The 16,538-nt window shown below is 29.0% G+C and overlaps 4 protein-coding genes across 6 annotated transcripts; 2 read left to right on the forward strand and 2 right to left on the reverse strand.

Moving 5' to 3' along the window:
* Positions 1 to 453: 453 nt before the first annotated feature.
* Positions 454 to 5,575, forward strand: LOC100646512 (nuclear pore complex protein Nup133). The gene is made up of 19 exons (XM_003399042.4): positions 454 to 816; positions 908 to 1,247; positions 1,311 to 1,628; positions 1,733 to 1,903; positions 1,962 to 2,091; positions 2,163 to 2,339; positions 2,407 to 2,566; positions 2,638 to 2,809; positions 2,870 to 3,029; positions 3,107 to 3,219; positions 3,285 to 3,391; positions 3,468 to 3,684; positions 3,769 to 3,912; positions 4,004 to 4,205; positions 4,273 to 4,432; positions 4,502 to 4,697; positions 4,772 to 4,966; positions 5,042 to 5,264; positions 5,359 to 5,575. The coding sequence occupies exons 1-19, from the start codon at positions 722 to 724 to the stop codon at positions 5,490 to 5,492; spliced, it is 3,414 nt and encodes a 1,137-aa protein (XP_003399090.1). The 5' UTR covers positions 454 to 721; the 3' UTR covers positions 5,493 to 5,575.
* On the reverse strand, positions 4,970 to 9,153 carry LOC100647545. The gene is made up of 14 exons (XM_012313919.3): positions 8,939 to 9,153; positions 8,661 to 8,847; positions 8,318 to 8,577; positions 8,087 to 8,257; positions 7,870 to 8,013; positions 7,605 to 7,772; positions 7,361 to 7,539; positions 7,055 to 7,278; positions 6,841 to 6,983; positions 6,571 to 6,771; positions 6,372 to 6,497; positions 6,124 to 6,275; positions 5,841 to 6,042; positions 4,970 to 5,777 (listed from the first exon to the last, which is right to left on the reverse strand). The coding sequence occupies exons 1-14, from the start codon at positions 8,976 to 8,978 to the stop codon at positions 5,632 to 5,634; spliced, it is 2,343 nt and encodes a 780-aa protein (XP_012169309.2). The 5' UTR covers positions 8,979 to 9,153; the 3' UTR covers positions 4,970 to 5,631.
* Positions 9,154 to 9,463: 310 nt separating this feature from the next.
* Positions 9,464 to 14,034, forward strand: LOC100646956. 2 transcript variants are annotated; one of them, XM_012313916.2, is made up of 15 exons: positions 9,464 to 9,585; positions 9,798 to 9,847; positions 9,927 to 10,122; positions 10,196 to 10,361; positions 10,432 to 10,604; positions 10,667 to 10,831; positions 10,904 to 11,067; positions 11,146 to 11,489; positions 11,578 to 11,686; positions 11,778 to 12,050; positions 12,123 to 12,323; positions 12,401 to 12,556; positions 12,639 to 12,790; positions 13,283 to 13,496; positions 13,580 to 14,034. In XM_012313916.2, exons 2-15 carry the CDS (start codon positions 9,808 to 9,810, stop codon positions 13,714 to 13,716), a joined length of 2,490 nt encoding a protein of 829 aa, XP_012169306.1. In that variant the 5' UTR covers positions 9,464 to 9,585; positions 9,798 to 9,807; the 3' UTR covers positions 13,717 to 14,034. The 2 variants fall into 2 exon arrangements, with proteins under 2 accessions (XP_012169306.1, XP_048265988.1); XM_048410031.1 differs by having other exon boundaries at positions 9,568 to 9,585; positions 9,761 to 9,847.
* On the reverse strand, positions 13,514 to 16,228 carry LOC100647072 (RCC1-like G exchanging factor-like protein). 2 transcript variants are annotated; one of them, XM_003399046.4, is made up of 8 exons: positions 15,852 to 16,226; positions 15,459 to 15,719; positions 15,073 to 15,361; positions 14,826 to 14,998; positions 14,570 to 14,731; positions 14,369 to 14,496; positions 14,155 to 14,286; positions 13,514 to 14,089 (listed from the first exon to the last, which is right to left on the reverse strand). In XM_003399046.4, exons 1-8 carry the CDS (start codon positions 15,958 to 15,960, stop codon positions 14,012 to 14,014), a joined length of 1,332 nt encoding a protein of 443 aa, XP_003399094.2. In that variant the 5' UTR covers positions 15,961 to 16,226; the 3' UTR covers positions 13,514 to 14,011. The 2 variants fall into 2 exon arrangements, 1 of the variants encoding a protein (XP_003399094.2); XR_007225706.1 differs by lacking the exon at positions 14,369 to 14,496 and having other exon boundaries at positions 15,852 to 16,228.
* Between the last annotated feature and the right edge of the window lie 310 nt (positions 16,229 to 16,538).

Consider the following 16,538-nt stretch of genomic DNA (forward strand, 5'->3'; position numbering starts at 1 on the left):
ACAAGGTGGCACGGAGATAAAAATTAAGTTGCAGTTCTAGATTATATTTTTATTCCAAGGAATAGAAATAAAATCCCTAGACGTATGGATCAATCGTATGGAGATTATTCGAAACATTTATAGCTATGTAAGGTCATGGCACTTTCTAACAAAAAATGTTAATTGAAACTCAAATAATATAGCAAACCGTTACGTGTAGGTTTACTTAAAATAAATAAAATGAAATGCTACAAATAACGTGGACATATTATTATTATTTCCTATGTTCACGGTACGCCAAATAATTATATCTGGTAAAATTTCTAATCAACCTTATTTCTCCCTAGATTTCGATCACATGGTTTTATTTATTTCTCCTAACTCAACTTATTCGACAATATATGAAATTATACATAAAATTTAGAATGTTCAATGAGAAATAGAGAAGCGAGTAAACCATTTATTTCAGTTAGTGAATTATCAGTTGTGTATATTTATTGTAAATTTTATTTTATATTGAAAATTTTCGTTAAACACTGTTAGTGCTGCGTTTATTTAACTCCATTATTTATTGTTCGTGCCAAGCACATGTAATCGTTTTACCGGTTCATGCATATGAAAAAATAACCTATATAATATTGTATACATAGAGAAATTAGTGAAAAATTGTTATGCAATTTGGAATATTAATTGATAAACCGATTTCTTTGATGTCAAGTTTTTAAACAAAGAACAAACTATAATGGATCGTACGAGTATAGGAAATTCACTAGGAAGAAATTTGACGTCTCCGCGAAAACGCATGTCAATCGTTCAATCCTTAAGAAAAAATAATTCGTTAGTTTTTTATAAATATTATAAATTCAGTTTAATGGAACTTTGATTATAAATTAATATTTCTATGGATCTGTCTTATCTTTTTTTGTAGAGCGATAAGTGTATCCGGACGATCGAATCAGTCAGTACAGATAATATGTAAAACGCCGAATCATGTTGTAGAAAGTTTCGGATCCTCCTTGCCTGTACTTATTACGGAAGCTTTAACATTTGTAGATAGAAACACAGCTGTTAGCGTTAATATCTCAATAGATGGTTGGGCTTGGCTTGTATGTGGTCGTAGACTGCTTGTGTGGCAATGTAAGGCCACTATCCATGATTCAAAACAAAGGAGAACTTTTAAGAGCCAATGCAGAGAGTTATTGTTACCTCAAAGTGATTTAGCTCACAAAGCAGAATGCATAGCTGTGTGGTTGCCTCCAGGCCATCAGGTATTTAAATTAAGCATTAACAAAAAATTATTATTATTAACATCTAATTTTTTAAATCATTAGGTGCCTAGTTGCATGGCTGTTTCTCCTGAAGGTATTGTACGGTTCTGGGTTAGCGTTGCCCATGAAGGATCTTCTGTAGAAACAAGTGCAGAACTTGCTGGGCAAGAAGTCGATTGTCTTACTTATATTCCTGGTCATGGTTGTATTTTAGCTACAACCACATGTACAGTAGCATTGTTACAACCACAGTTTGTAGGTGGTAAGAATAGTATCAACTGTCAAGTTCTTAGAACAAGTCAAGGATGGCTAGGTGGTATAGGAAGAAGAATGACTTCTCTTATATTTGGAGCTATACCTCAATCTCCAGTCACAGAAACTGTAAATTTCACATAATTATATATATATATATATATAACTACATTTTTAATAACAGATATAATACAAAAAATATAAAATACAGCAAATGTGTTTTTGTTTCATAGAAATTAGTAAAAGTTACTTGCACAACCTTAGGAGATAGAGGATCAAGGGTTCTTATTTTAGCTGGCTCATCTTTGCAATATTGGTCTTTCCCACATAATGAGCAAGAGAAGATGGAGTTTGATGAAGATATTGGGTACATTATTTCACAAACTTTCCAACGAGAAATTTGGGTATGTAGAATGTTGTACATATAAAGAATATTATATTTATTCATTTATTTTATCTTAGAAATCAAGTGCATGCAACCCACAAAATATGGAAACCTGGTTGATTGATATGCAACCATGTAATGAAGGAATAGTTTTTTTAATGGCAGCCCATTGTGCCGATGCATCACCTCTTATTGAATTTGCACTTGGTAATAATTGAAAAAATTTAGATTCACTTTATTATAGTTTTTATTACATAAAATAATCAAATATGTTGTAGGTTTGATACAGCTATCTGGTATAACGTTAGCAAATACATTTAAATGGTTTATACCAGTTAAAATTGATTCCATTTCGTATCATAATGATGTTGAATCAACTTTAGTTTCTTACCATTTTATACTACATGGTTGGGAAGCCATTATATACAATCAGTATGAAGTGCTTGTTGTGAACTGTAAGTTAAAATTTATTGTAGGATTTTATGTAGAATTCTTTTATAGTGTTAAATAAAAACATTTTAGGTATATCTGAGCACGAGCAAGATAAAATAGATTTAGTGCGAGGCGGAGAAGATAGTATTCTTGGTGGTGCACTATGTTCAGGAACTCCAGTTTTATTTACTAAGAATTTCGGATTAGTTTCCGTCATACCGTCGGATTTTATATCGCAAGATTTTAATATGTTCGTTTTTGTTTTACATACACCTTAAAAGCAAATAATTTTATTAAGAATAAAGTCAATAAATTTTTTAGGAGTTATACAGACAATGTTAATACAAGTGTGGATTATAATTATCGACCTAGTTCAGCTGCACAAAATTTTAACAGTCTTATCAGTAATGAAGAAATTCAAGATATGTATTACAGTTCTGATTGTGCTACACAATTGCGTGCTGCCTTTCTCCTTAGTTTACGGCAAAGTGAGGTAAATTTGTTTTACATCGTTTTAAAGTCAATAGTCGTTAACATAATCATTCTGTTGCAGGCTCAGTGTGAAGATATTTTATTACAACTCTTTCCTTTGCAAGAAGAACCAGTAATGGATATAGATGCTAATCTCGACACACTGATTTTAAAAGTTGCTAGAGACCTGATAGATGATTATCCAGCAAATGATCCACGTTGGTCAAATCACAGAGATTTGTGTAATTAAATTTTATACATTTCGTATTTAAATACAAGACATGTTTGCGAAAATTTCAATAATCATATATTGTTATAGCTATGACGATAAATGCAGTCACTTCTATGCAAATACCTAATCAACTAGAAGGGAAACAGAAAGCCATAGATTTATTTACAACATTTCTAAAAGAACATGATCTATGGAACAGAGTAAGTTCGTCATAATATTATAATTAAATGTATAATAAATATGAACATAATATTGTTTGTTTTAGTTCTGTGCTGTTACATATAGAGGACTAATTATGTCTACACCACACGTTCTTGCAGAATATGCAGAAAAGATAGTTGCAGCACTAACTATATATAATCTCCAGAACAAGTAAATTTTTTCAATATGTATTTTTGTATATGAGCTTTCTTTCTATGGATAAATTGTCATTTTTGTTTATTTCAAGGTATACTGATATTATAGATACTATAATAGAACAAACTTTAAGCCCTGAAGCTTACATATCTGACGAATTAACAGCGCGTGATATATTTTATCGTCAAGTCAGTACTGTACATCGTTTTCTCCCTACTTTAGTAAACAATGCATCAGAAGTAACTCAATCCGAAAGACCCATCCAACAAGTAGCACATTATATTATGCAAGTAAACGCTATATTATTAGTAAGTATATATCCAATACGACTTTAGTAATAAAACAGAAAAAATAATGTTAAAGTACAATTGTTAAATACATGCTGCTAATAGGGTATACTACATGAAGTGGTGAAATACCGGCAACATAATGCTGAACGATTTATTCCTACGAGATGTTCGAACGGAATAACCGAGTATCTTCCGTGGACAGCTGCAGTTGGAAAACATGGATTAAGAAATTGTCTCAACACAATGGTTAATATTTATATATTATAACTTTTCATAGCAAAAATAAGAAAATCATTGTTAGAGAAAGATTTCTTTACTATTTAATTTTTTATTTCAGTATAATGTAACTCTCAAGCATGGCATAACTGGAAGTAACGATTCAACAGTGAGAAATGAATTATATGAACAATTAGTAAGTTATATAGACTTAATATTAGATGGCCGAAAATGTCATTTAGAAAGTGTTAAGGGTACAGAAAAGTTTGAAATACTTTTGAAGCAATACGAAACAGATCGAATGAATCTAATTCAACCTCTAAGTATGTATTCTTTGTTAATTATAATTTATGTAGATAGAACTAGATATTCATACTAAATAATTTGCAGTAAAAGAAGAACAATACGATAGTGCTGCAATGTTAGCTGAAAAGTATTGCGATTTTGCGTCCCTGATACAGATATGCGAATTAACTAACAATAAAAGCCAACTGGATGGATATATGAAAAAATTTGCAGCTCAAGATTTCGTAGGATTTTTATTCTCATGGTAAGCTTCTTTTATAGACAATGATATAGAAACAAATATCTTTATTTGTATTATATTTTTTTATCATAGGTACGTGAAAGATGGTCGCCAGGGTCAGTTAGTAGAGAAATGTAGACGCGGAGGTACCATTGAATTGTCAGAAAAGTTGGCAAAACATCCAACTCTATCATGGGTACAATCTGCTCTCACGGACGAGTTACGCTTTGCTGCTAATACGCTTTATTCTTTAGCAATTCAAGAAAGTGAATTAGTGACACGTAAGAAGGTACACATTCGCTATATTCTATCTTTTAAGCTGTTTAAATATTTTTATTTATAAACTACTCATCTTTTTCACAGTCCATACTTTCTTTAGCAAAATTGGCCCTTCTTGCTTCCGATGATTTAGAAGAAGAAGTGAAAGATTGTGTAAAAAGAATCAATAATGAATTGGCGCTAGTAGCTTATCAAGAAGAATTACCAACTCAAGTACTTACTACATATGGTTATGATGTAGAAAAATTACAAGTATTTACACCAACTGAATTAATTACGGTATTTCATTCGACTATAAAATACATTTATTTTATAAAACACTTAATATAAATATCACATATATAATTAATGTAGTTGTACACATCTGAGGATAATATTGATGCAAATGAGTATGACTTCAAGAAAGCTCTTGATTTGCTTGAGTATGTGGAGCAAGAAGATGAAAAAGTGTCATTGAAATTGCAAATTTGGGCACGAGCTGCTAAACGGGATCAGTGGGATACCCTAGGAAAGAATCCTGAACAACAAGTACAAGAAACAATATTTTTCAAATTAATGGACCTTGCACATTTTACTGGTACCTTATTAATTTTTGATTTGAAAAAATAATTTAATTATTTAAGTTAAGTAATATATACCAATAAAATATATTCTATTTTATTTATAACAAGGTGATCAAGTAAACGAATTTCTTCCGCCAGTTGATATGCTTTTGGTAGAACCTGAATTGGGAGATCTTGCTGCATCAAGCAACTTTCAATTCCTCATCAAATTTGTGTATGAGTATGCATATAGCAATTATTAATCTACCTGAACAATTGTAAGTAAAAACAAAATTTGTATTTTTCTAAGTAATAAATAAATTTCTACGCAATATAATAATATAAATTTTATAGTAAAAAATTTGATATGTATCCACAGAAAAACTTGAAATATAATAAATTTCACATGAATACTCCAAATACAAATAAGGCTAAAATATTTAATGAGATCAATATTGCATTTTTATCCGCAGAATTATCATAATGAACATTTTCCTGATTCATTCTTATGATATATCTTACTTGATCCGGTGTTTTACAGTCTATTTCTGAAATTTTTATTATATTAAAAGACTTTGCTAGATGTATTATTCGTAATAGCTAATAGTTACCTGCACATTTATATAAAGAAGTTACGTTTTGCGTACGAAGATAGAAATTAGGACAAGACGAAGTACTAGTACATTTAAAGTGATCAATTAATGTAACTTCTTTGTAACCAGATAATTCTGCACATTGTAAATTTTGTTTATCATTAGGTTCAAATCCTACCCATACACAGGCTTTCATTGTACCATAGCCAAAAGTATGAATCTGAAAAATTAACATTATAATAAGAATGAAAAGCTAAGTAACAGTAATTGTAAAATAGTCTGTTTTTTTTTAAATACAAACCGTAACTACTATTTTTTTCATATTTCGTTTCCAGTGTGAATGTATTCTGTAAGTAATAGATTTTGAAGGACTAATATAATCTTCCCATTGGGGAGTGACACTTTTATTCATATTTACATCTGCAACTTTCGCAGGTCGTAGTGTTCGTGGAACTAAAAATGTACAGAGAGAAAGAGAAGAAAATAAATATTTTACATTTAAAATTTTATGATATATATCATATTGATTACTTAAGTAATAAAACGTACTTCTCGATACGTATTGAGTAATAGTGTCAATATTGGAATTTTTTATTATATAATCTTCCTCCCATAAAGTAAATGATTCAAATAAATTTTCGTTATATGGGGATACATAATATACAAAATGGACTTCTGAAAAGTTAATGGAAAAAGAGATTATTGAAATTAACCTTTTGTAATTCATATTTTAAATTTATATATTTACCTGGATGAGCCTGTTTTAGTTGACGTAATAATATTATTACTGATTCTTTCTCATTATTGGACATGTGAGCTAATGGAATTAAGAGTATAACTACCTGACCAAAATTTCCAATTATTTGATTTTTGTAATTGTACTCCCAAGTTCTTTTCAAGTAAATAGATACCGTTTCTAAAACTCGGGTATAATTAAATTTCGTAGGCCCTATAAATATATTATTCACAATCACATGAAAGAAAGTAATAAATATTTTTATGAAACAATCAATCTTACACGTTATATTAGTAAAATTGTTTAATGCTTGAAACGCGATTGATGGACTGTTTGTAACATTTAACAACCATTCTCCTGAAGTACCATGTATTATTCCCATTTTTGATCCATACATTGATACATCCAAATCTTGTATAAGAGTTCTAAAACATACAGAGTTGTAGAAATAAAAATATGAAATACAATATGAAATATTATATACACTGTAGCTTACGAAAGAAAGTCTATTGTATATTCTATTGTCCATGCACCATCAAATACAATCAGTGCTTCTACTTGGGGTTGATTTATTTGATGACAAGGTAACTTAGGGAACAAATGATTCCTTGCATAAGTATAAAACTTTTCAACTGCAATATCAACCAGTTGTTGCAATGCTTCAGGAGAAATATACGCAATGCTTTTACGATAAGCTAACATCTGAGCTATGGCATAAGTCTTACAAACGATATTTGCAAATTAAAATATAGGATAATATAGATATAAATATACTATAATTTCATTGATAATTATAAGTAACCTGTTCATTTAAAATAGTCTTTGGCACTGCATATAAAAAGGCTTGTGCTCGATCACAAGCTTTCACGTTTGCATTAAACGTGACACCTTCATATGAGTAATACATTTCCAAAATTTGACTAAGACGAAGACTGTAAAAGTCCTGAATCCAGGTTGGTAAATAAGTTGCGATAATCATCCCTGAAAAATTTTACAAATAAATATTTGGTAGATATTTAAAAATACAGAAGATATCGTTAATTTACCATCAATGCCTCCTATTAATTCAGCTCGAGTTGCATCAAAATTGTTATGTAAACTTGTGAGATAATAAATTGTCGGACGCATCATACTTTGCCAGAATCCTGTTGCACCGAGAGTCATATTATTTGCTAGTAAAGGTCCTTGGTACACAACCATTTCCGCTAATTCGCCTAATTAAACGGGATCTTCGGTACATTAATACCACATAACACATGTATATCATTACATGGTATGTAATGTAAAGTATAACATAACAATATTTTATACCTGCAATTGTTGTCAACCATATATTATCAATTTTCATAGATGAAACATTTAAAGTATTGTACCACATAAATGGTTTATAAATCGCTCGACTTCTTGGAAGAACAAAATCGACCTCTTCTTCATTAAATTGTGAACTATATGTATCTGTAGAATTCATTTCTAATGTAAAAGGAACATTATCAAATGAAACTTTATGATAAATATAATGATGTTATACCTGAAGGAGGTATATCCAAACTTGTGATTAATTGATTTACAGCAACATTTTGATGTTGGAGTGATGCAGCAATTGCTCCTATAATTGCACCAGGAGTAATAGTACCATATTGTGTTAGAACCACCCCTTGTTGTCTTGGACAATTCCATGTATCATTAAACATAGTATTACCTGAATAATAATTTTTTATTCTTATTACTTTAAATATCTTCTTTCTTTTTTAATAATTACCTGTTAGTTTTTCTACGATATGACTACATGATTTATGTTTGCTTTTATTGTAAGGTTCCAAAATTGTATTTGAAATAGCTTCATGAAGCATACATCGCTCTTCTTGTGAAAGTATATGAACTGGCAAAGCTTTTGTATTTCCTGGAATTAATTCTTCTATCAATTCATGTTTAATATGTTGTGTTCCAGTCCCACTGAATGGAAGTACATCTTCTGTAACTTGAATATTCTGTTGATATTCAACACCATCGAACTTAAATCTGTAACTTATAAAATATATTTACTATTTTGCAGTAAAACAAACAGATATTAATAATTAGATGTTACTAGTAATTAGATTGACCTGTGTAATATTGATGAAGACATTATTCTCATATCTGTTATTGAATAAGATTGTTTTTCCATCTTCTGTATGATGTCTACTAATATACGCAAGTTCAATGGTAGTCGGGGATTTAATATTGCATTATTTCTATAACATTCTCTGAGTGATTTTGGTATAGTTGTTTGCGACCATATTAATTGTAATTCTATTATGCAAAAAAATGCTTAGTATAAAATTGTAATTTATAATTTATTTTACAACTAATATATATATTAATATATATTGTGACAACTTACCACACCATATCATCAATAATACAATTTTATTGAATGCCATAATTACATTATTAAAAAGCCATACTATATTATTGAAAATCTAACATTTACACTTTGTTCATATCTACTTGAATCTTACAATGATTCACTGACATGTACAAATCAAAAAAACTCATCGTCTATTTGATACTTGATAAGATAATAATAAGTAGAAACACCTAGATTTTTTAAATGAAATTCTTAAGTTTACAAAGAGATTTTTAATTATTAACAATTCTAGTCGGTTATTATACTATAAATATTAATTTAAATTTAAATTAAGAAGGAATTATTATATTACTTTAATAAAAATTTATTTATTTGTGTAATAAAATATACTAATATTTAATTTTTAAAGATTATAATATATACAAACAATAATAGACAAAATTATTTAATTAATTAATTTAATTATTCAATTAATTATTGATTGACTCTATTTGTTTTGGAATTTTGAAAATACCTGTTTTAGTAAAGATACCTGTAATAAAGTTGGAGTTGTTACTCATGTATTATCTTATCTAATAGGTATCATGATATCTTTGGATAGGTGTGGTATATTGCTTTGCTGAACAGAGTTGGAAAGATATCATACATTCTGTATTGGAAGTAACTGAAAATCATTTGCGGTAAGTATTTTATAATTTCCTAAATGTAATTTCATTGTTTTATCGCTGTTTCTTTAAGTATAAAATATATTTAGCTAAATACAATATATTTATATATATTTTTATATTATCCTATATTACTTTGTAGTAATCAATATAATATTTTTTTCTTAATTTATGAACTATTAAATTATAGGAAGTTAATATTAATTTCACATTTTATACAAATCCAGTTGCAGTAAAATGGCAAAATTTTGGTATTTTCTTATCTTTATCACTTTAAGTAAGTACTTTCTATCAATAAATTATAAAGTCCAAAGCAATATAGCTTGTTACAAAATTTTATTATTGTTTACTTTTAGCTGTACGTGCACAAGAGAATGCAGCTCGAAATCTTTCACCATCTCTTCGAGAATGTTATGATAACAAATATCTTTTGGAAAGAGATAATAGACTGCCGCACACTTTAAATACGTTCATTGCGATACTTCGTAAAATTGAAAATACAGAAGGTCTTAATATGGATCTGAGAAGTTTATCTGTTGCACTTCTGCATCGGTAAGTTCAATATATGCTTTAGAGAAATAGTAATATTGAGTAAAGAGATAATTTTATTGATTCTGATTTACAGTTTTCGACAAGATGGTATTGCTCCGAATCCTGCTATTCCTAATCAAGATGGAATATCACCCTTTGCACCAATTGCTCATCAATTTTATCGTTTTGCTCAAACTCTACGTCTTATACCAGGAGATGCTCTCACGTTTCCTAATAATAGTATCACAGATGTTGAAAGGGTATGTATGTAATTTAGACTGTCATATTATTTTGTATATATTTCCCTAATAGTTAACTATTACATTGCAGTGTACATTACACTTTATGTTATCAAGTAGTATTGAAATTTTTCAAAGAGGGGATGAAACAAAAGTTTGTAGACTTGCTGATACGTACAGATATCCGAGGGATATTAAAAATAACGATAAGGCAATGATTAAAAATACTGCTAATGATGTAGAAACTTTATCACCTGATGAAATGTAAGTAGAAAAAGTCCGCATAATGTAATTGATATCAGAAATAAAATATAATTTTTATACAGAAAAAGTATGACTAATGGGAGAAATGAAGGTAACAATGTTACGGTTGATCCAAACTCGCGATACCCAGAAGTACCACCTAATCATCCAGATAGTGCACGGTATAGAGGTACGGAACCACTACCTCGTAGTGAATGCCCTGTAGAAAATGGTGTTGTAAAAACTCCGTAAGTTTATAATTTATTGTAACAATTAGATGAATTTAATTTATTATTTCATTAAAATATATACGTTTTTAGATGGGGTACAACTTCTTTTGGCTTAGTACTAGCTGGAATAGCTGCAGCTACACAACCAGAAACGACCAGACTTCCCGAGTTGCTATCAGCGGATGTTTTAAAAAAGAACAATTTAGATGTAATAGATCGATCTTTAGAAAACAAGTGGCTTGCGACTCTAGCTGGTAATATTAATCTTTTGAAATATAAATCATTAATAAATTACTCTATAAAATAGATGATATTCATTATTGAAATTGTAGGAGATTTGGCAGAAGTAGCTTTAAGGCAAGGCCCTAAAAATAAAGATATCAAACTTAATGTTGGACTAAATGGCCATTGGAATTCCACTGCTTTGCCACGATGGTATTTCTTGAATTCTAACAGTAATTATGAGATGACAACGGCAGAAATCAGAGGAGATTTAGATGGCTTAATTTTGGCCAATGAAACTGGCAAATGGTATTCTAGAATACCTAATTTGAGGCTTTCACAAATTTTTGACATGTACTATAGTCCAGTAGGATTCTTTGACTCATCTATTAGAGCATGCAATCGGAGAACACTGTTTACATCTGTTGCACCAAATGAAACATTGGTTGCACAGGTAAGTTAGTTTTATATCTCAATATTAAAATGTTTAATTAGTTCATAAAACAAACATTTTTTCTTATTGTTAATATTCATTTTTTCAGACATATAGTGCTTCTATATTGTTGGAGGATCTAGCACACGCAACGCTTGAATATCCAATAATTGAAAAATTGTCAGTACAAGCAGTAAACGAATTAGTGAAATATGTGCGTAAGTATTAGAGATGAAATTTCATATAAACGATTCAGATATATTTGTTAGATTAAACATAAAAGATTTATTTAATATAATATTTTTATAGCTTCATCCATGAATAAAGATCTTTCATGTACTGACACGGATAAATTATGTAGTTTCAATCAAATGTCTGTCGATTTAACGATTATTTTGGACACAAACTGGGAATTCTCCATAATAAAACCTATTCTTGCACATTTATTGGAAAACATAAACATAAATCAATTTAATTCCAACTTCACATTAATAAATGGTCGAGATGGAACACCAATGATTAATAGTACTTCTAACATTTTGGATTTCCACGCCTATAATTCATCTCATTACTATGGAAATAGTATGTACTAAACATAAATTAATAATAAGTGATAAATTACAACAAAATTTGCTGTGAAATGATCTTTTTCAGGTACTCGTGGTTTTGATTTAGCTAAGTCGCTCAAAGAATTGGAAGCATATCTAAAAAATAAACTGAATGCCGAACGTGCTCGTGGTGTTGGTGGAGCACGTTCTGATATTGTTTTAATTGTTCCATATATTTCTGATATATCTAAAAATGACAAGCAATATTGCTTGCAAACTATATTGCGAATACGAGAATATATTCCAGGTAAAATTTTATATCACTACAATAAACTTTTGAATTAGATGAATATTTGTATAGTTTATTGTTAATTATTCTTTCAGATACAATCATACTTTTTATGGCCTCATCCAAAGATCCATGGTCCGATCTAGTACAAAATCGTATGACAGATTTATTCTCTATTAGTACTTCTATTGGTAAAGACACTGAAGAAGCTTTAGAACCAATAACCAATGTAGTTTCAAGAATGAAGCAAGGTAAAACAAAAAAATATCAAACCGACATTAAACTTTTCATATATAAATTAAAAGAATGACCATGGTGTAAAATTTGTTATAGTTCCCAAGCGTTTACTTAATTCCCAGTGTGGATCAGATTATGTTTCATCTGGATCTTTGAATTCATATGATGATTATATTGTACCAAACGGTATTAGTTTTTATAAATTACATCCCAATTACTTTTTTAACCATAATACAGCAATAGTAAAAGTAAGTTTCTTTCTTTTTAAATATAATTAATTATTCTATATTATATATACACACGAAATCTAAAGACGAAAATCTAAAATAACAAAATTGCATTGGAGACCTTATTTTCAAGAAAATCAACTTTACAAACTTTTCAAGTATACCATGTATAGCATATCATGTATGTATAGTATACCATATATACCAAGTGTACATATATATATATGTACATTTGGTATAAATATATATATATCATGTATATGCATAATTTCTGGCTGGACAAGAGACAACGGACAAGAGGTTATTCTACATATAAAAATAAATAAAGAAAACGCAATAAAATTTTGTTGTTTAAGGTTTCCTTTTGCAAAAAATAGAGTTCTGTTATTCTTGATTTTGTCTTATTTTGAGGTATAAAATTTCTTTCGACTTTAGTTTATTTGGAATTTAGGACCACGGTATATACTATAGTAATATTATTAATATTATATCATTATAAGTAATTATTTTCAGATCCAGGGCTCCGGATCAGATAATTTAGTTGTGTGTTCATCACGAGCACCATTATATGCCAATGCAACAGAATCATCAAAATCATGTGTATCAATATCCAATGATGTGCATAGTATTACAGTTTCTTGTGCTGACGCTACTTTCATTCGTGATTGTCCACCACTATATATATCAGTAGCTTCAAACTCCACAAGTAGTTCTTATAAATGTACTGGTAAGTAAATTGACTCATTTTAAATTAAAATGACACAAAAATAATTTAATTGATGTTGATGATAAATAACATTTCGTTTTTAGATCCACGAGTTTGCAGAATTCCTACTATGATAAAATACACTATATCTTACGAAAACATGGTGTGTGCCAATGAAGCAATTAGACTTACATTTAATATTTCTATTTTAATGATAGTTTTAGTTGTATTAAATATGTAACAATTGGCAAATTTTATATATAAATTTAATGAAATGACTAATCATATGAAAGTTTTTGAAATAAGTTTTAAGTGACGAAGAAAGGTTTTATATTGAATATGTCCGTTTTTAAATAACGACATTCTACATAAAGATATGCGTTCATTATTTATCAATTAGATTTTTGCAATATATCATAATATAAAAAACAATTAGCTACATATACAATGTTTTTACACAACAGATTAAAATAACAATTTGTACATAAGTTTTATAAATAGTATATTACCTCTTATAACAGAAAATATACTATGCTTCAAATAAAAGGTTTACAAAGAGTAACTGTATGATCTATTCCGCAGGCTACCTTTTTTACTTGTGCTCCTACAGTTACCTATAATACAAATTATCGTTCTTTATTACTATACTATTTTTTGATGACGAATATAATTTCTTTACCTTCAGTGGAAAATATTGGTCTTTCAAATCTCCTAATCCTAAAGACCCAAATTTGTTACAACCCCACATATACAAATCTCCTGTATTCGTCAAAGCTGCAAGATGACTCATGCCACAAAATATCTTTACCACCTAGAAAAAAAAAATGTAATTACATCGCTCTTAGAGTCTTTACGCTTTAGAGTAATTACATCTAATCTTAGAGTGAATTTACTTTTGTATTCTTTTGGTATGCATTATTTCCAAAAAGTACAGATGGAATTTTAATTGGCTGTTGACTTTTTTTGACTTCAGGACCAAAACCAAGAATACCATAACCCCATACATAAATTTCACCTGTATCTAATAAATTCACATATACAAATTGTATGATGTATGATTATAAAAATAATTAAACAATTGGATAAATACTTACTATTTAAAACCATACAAAAGCAACCACCACAGGCAATGTCTACAATATGACCTAATTTTTTCAATGCACTTAACTCTGTAGCTATGTTTATCTGTTGATTTTCACCTTCCATAAGTAACTGTGCATATTCAGAATTACCCCAACCAAATACATTTCCTTTATCTGTAACCATGTGTTCAAATAATTGTATAATATCTTGTTACTGTCTATTTTTACTCAAAATAAGACTGTATTAATACATGAATATTGCAGATACCGCTGAGTGCTAATACACAATCTGCAACGCATGCAACTTTTATAATATGTTGGCCAGCCAAATCTCCTTTCACCAAACTTGGTCTATACTCATTTCGATAATGTGCCAATCCAGTTTGTCCATCTGCACCCCAACCAAAGGTATACACTTCACCGGATTCTGTCAAGAGTATGCTATCATATAGCAGTAAGGAAGAATTCTCAAATATTGTAATGAACTATATGTAAAGTATTAAGAATTTCCATACCTGTGATCTTGACCAGCTGTTACAGCTTTTATCTTTTTTTCCTTAATATTAGGTATATGATGAACAACTCTACTTTTTTCATAATTTTCATTTAATATTATAGGGCGACCACACTGTCCATATGCATTATTTCCTAATGTGAATAAACCTTCATTTGTTAATACCAACAAATGTGCTCTTCCAGCTGACATATCTAGGACTTTAGTAGAAGAATCTTTAATTGGTAAATTAATAGGTCTTGGTTCAGTTATTAATCCATTTGGGAATTTTTTATCTTTTTCATTGAAACCTAGTAGCATATTAAAAATTATATTTTAATATAAAAAGATATTTTTGATGAATTTATTGCTAAAAATAAAAAATGGCTTAAATTATAATTTTCTTACCAAGCTGGGAATCTGTATTTATTCCACTCCCATATAAAATATTTTTATCTTTGGATCTTACTGCGAAAGCAGTAAACCCATAACCACAAGTTATATCCGTTACATCATGCTTTTCTCCAAAAGCTAATCTTTTAGGTCTCGGAATATAAGAAATACCATTTTCGAAAATTGTCGTTTTTAATGTACCAAGAGCACCATGTTCTGCCAAACCCCAAACATATATTCTATGATCTCTTTCATTACTTATTGGATACTGAAAAACTATATATCATAAATTAATAATTATTAACAAAAAAGAAAAGGATTTCTCGTTGATAAATATTTATGTTTAGAAATTTGTGCTCCATGTTTTGTACATTTTATTTAAATTTTTCTTACAGTTATTTTCTTTACCTGGCAAAGGTTTTGAAAGTGGTATTTTATTCTTGGTTTTACTAAATTCTATAATTCTGCTCGGTTGTTGTACATTTTTTTTCAAACTTGTTTTTATTGTGTTCAACATGTTTGTAGCCGTTTACTGCTTAAGAAATTTTACAGATGTGTCGTAAGCATCAAAAGTTTATGATTCGGATAAATTTCCTTGAATGATCAAGTTATCAATTTTTCGATGAATTTAATAAGTTATAAAGCGTGTTTATTTTCAATCATCTTCTGAATACCGACTTGTATATTCTGTGAAACTTGTTAATAGCATAGATTTGATTTTCTCGTTGTTTTCCAATTTCCTTCTCACTACAGAATTAAAGGTTCTATCTCATGTGTAGCGATTACCGGCGGAGTATTGTATGTCAACGACATTTAAACGCGCGTAACTTGAATAATGAAATCATTTGATGTTTCATGAAAAAAATTGTAACTCATATACTATCGTATTATATTATAGAATATAAAAACAATAAAAAATAAAATAATTTGGACGAAATTGAAATATTTAATATATTACATTGAATTTGTTCCTTGATTTTTACTAAAACGTTTAGTTTATGATAAAACGTTATTCCGAATTTTGATTAATGATACGATAACTGCTTTAAAATATGCAAATGGATAAATAACAGGATAGGATATTTAGTTGGCAAA

Source organism: Bombus terrestris, chromosome 11, assembly GCF_910591885.1.
Source record: "Bombus terrestris chromosome 11, iyBomTerr1.2, whole genome shotgun sequence".
Taxonomy (NCBI): Eukaryota; Metazoa; Arthropoda; class Insecta; order Hymenoptera; family Apidae; genus Bombus; species Bombus terrestris.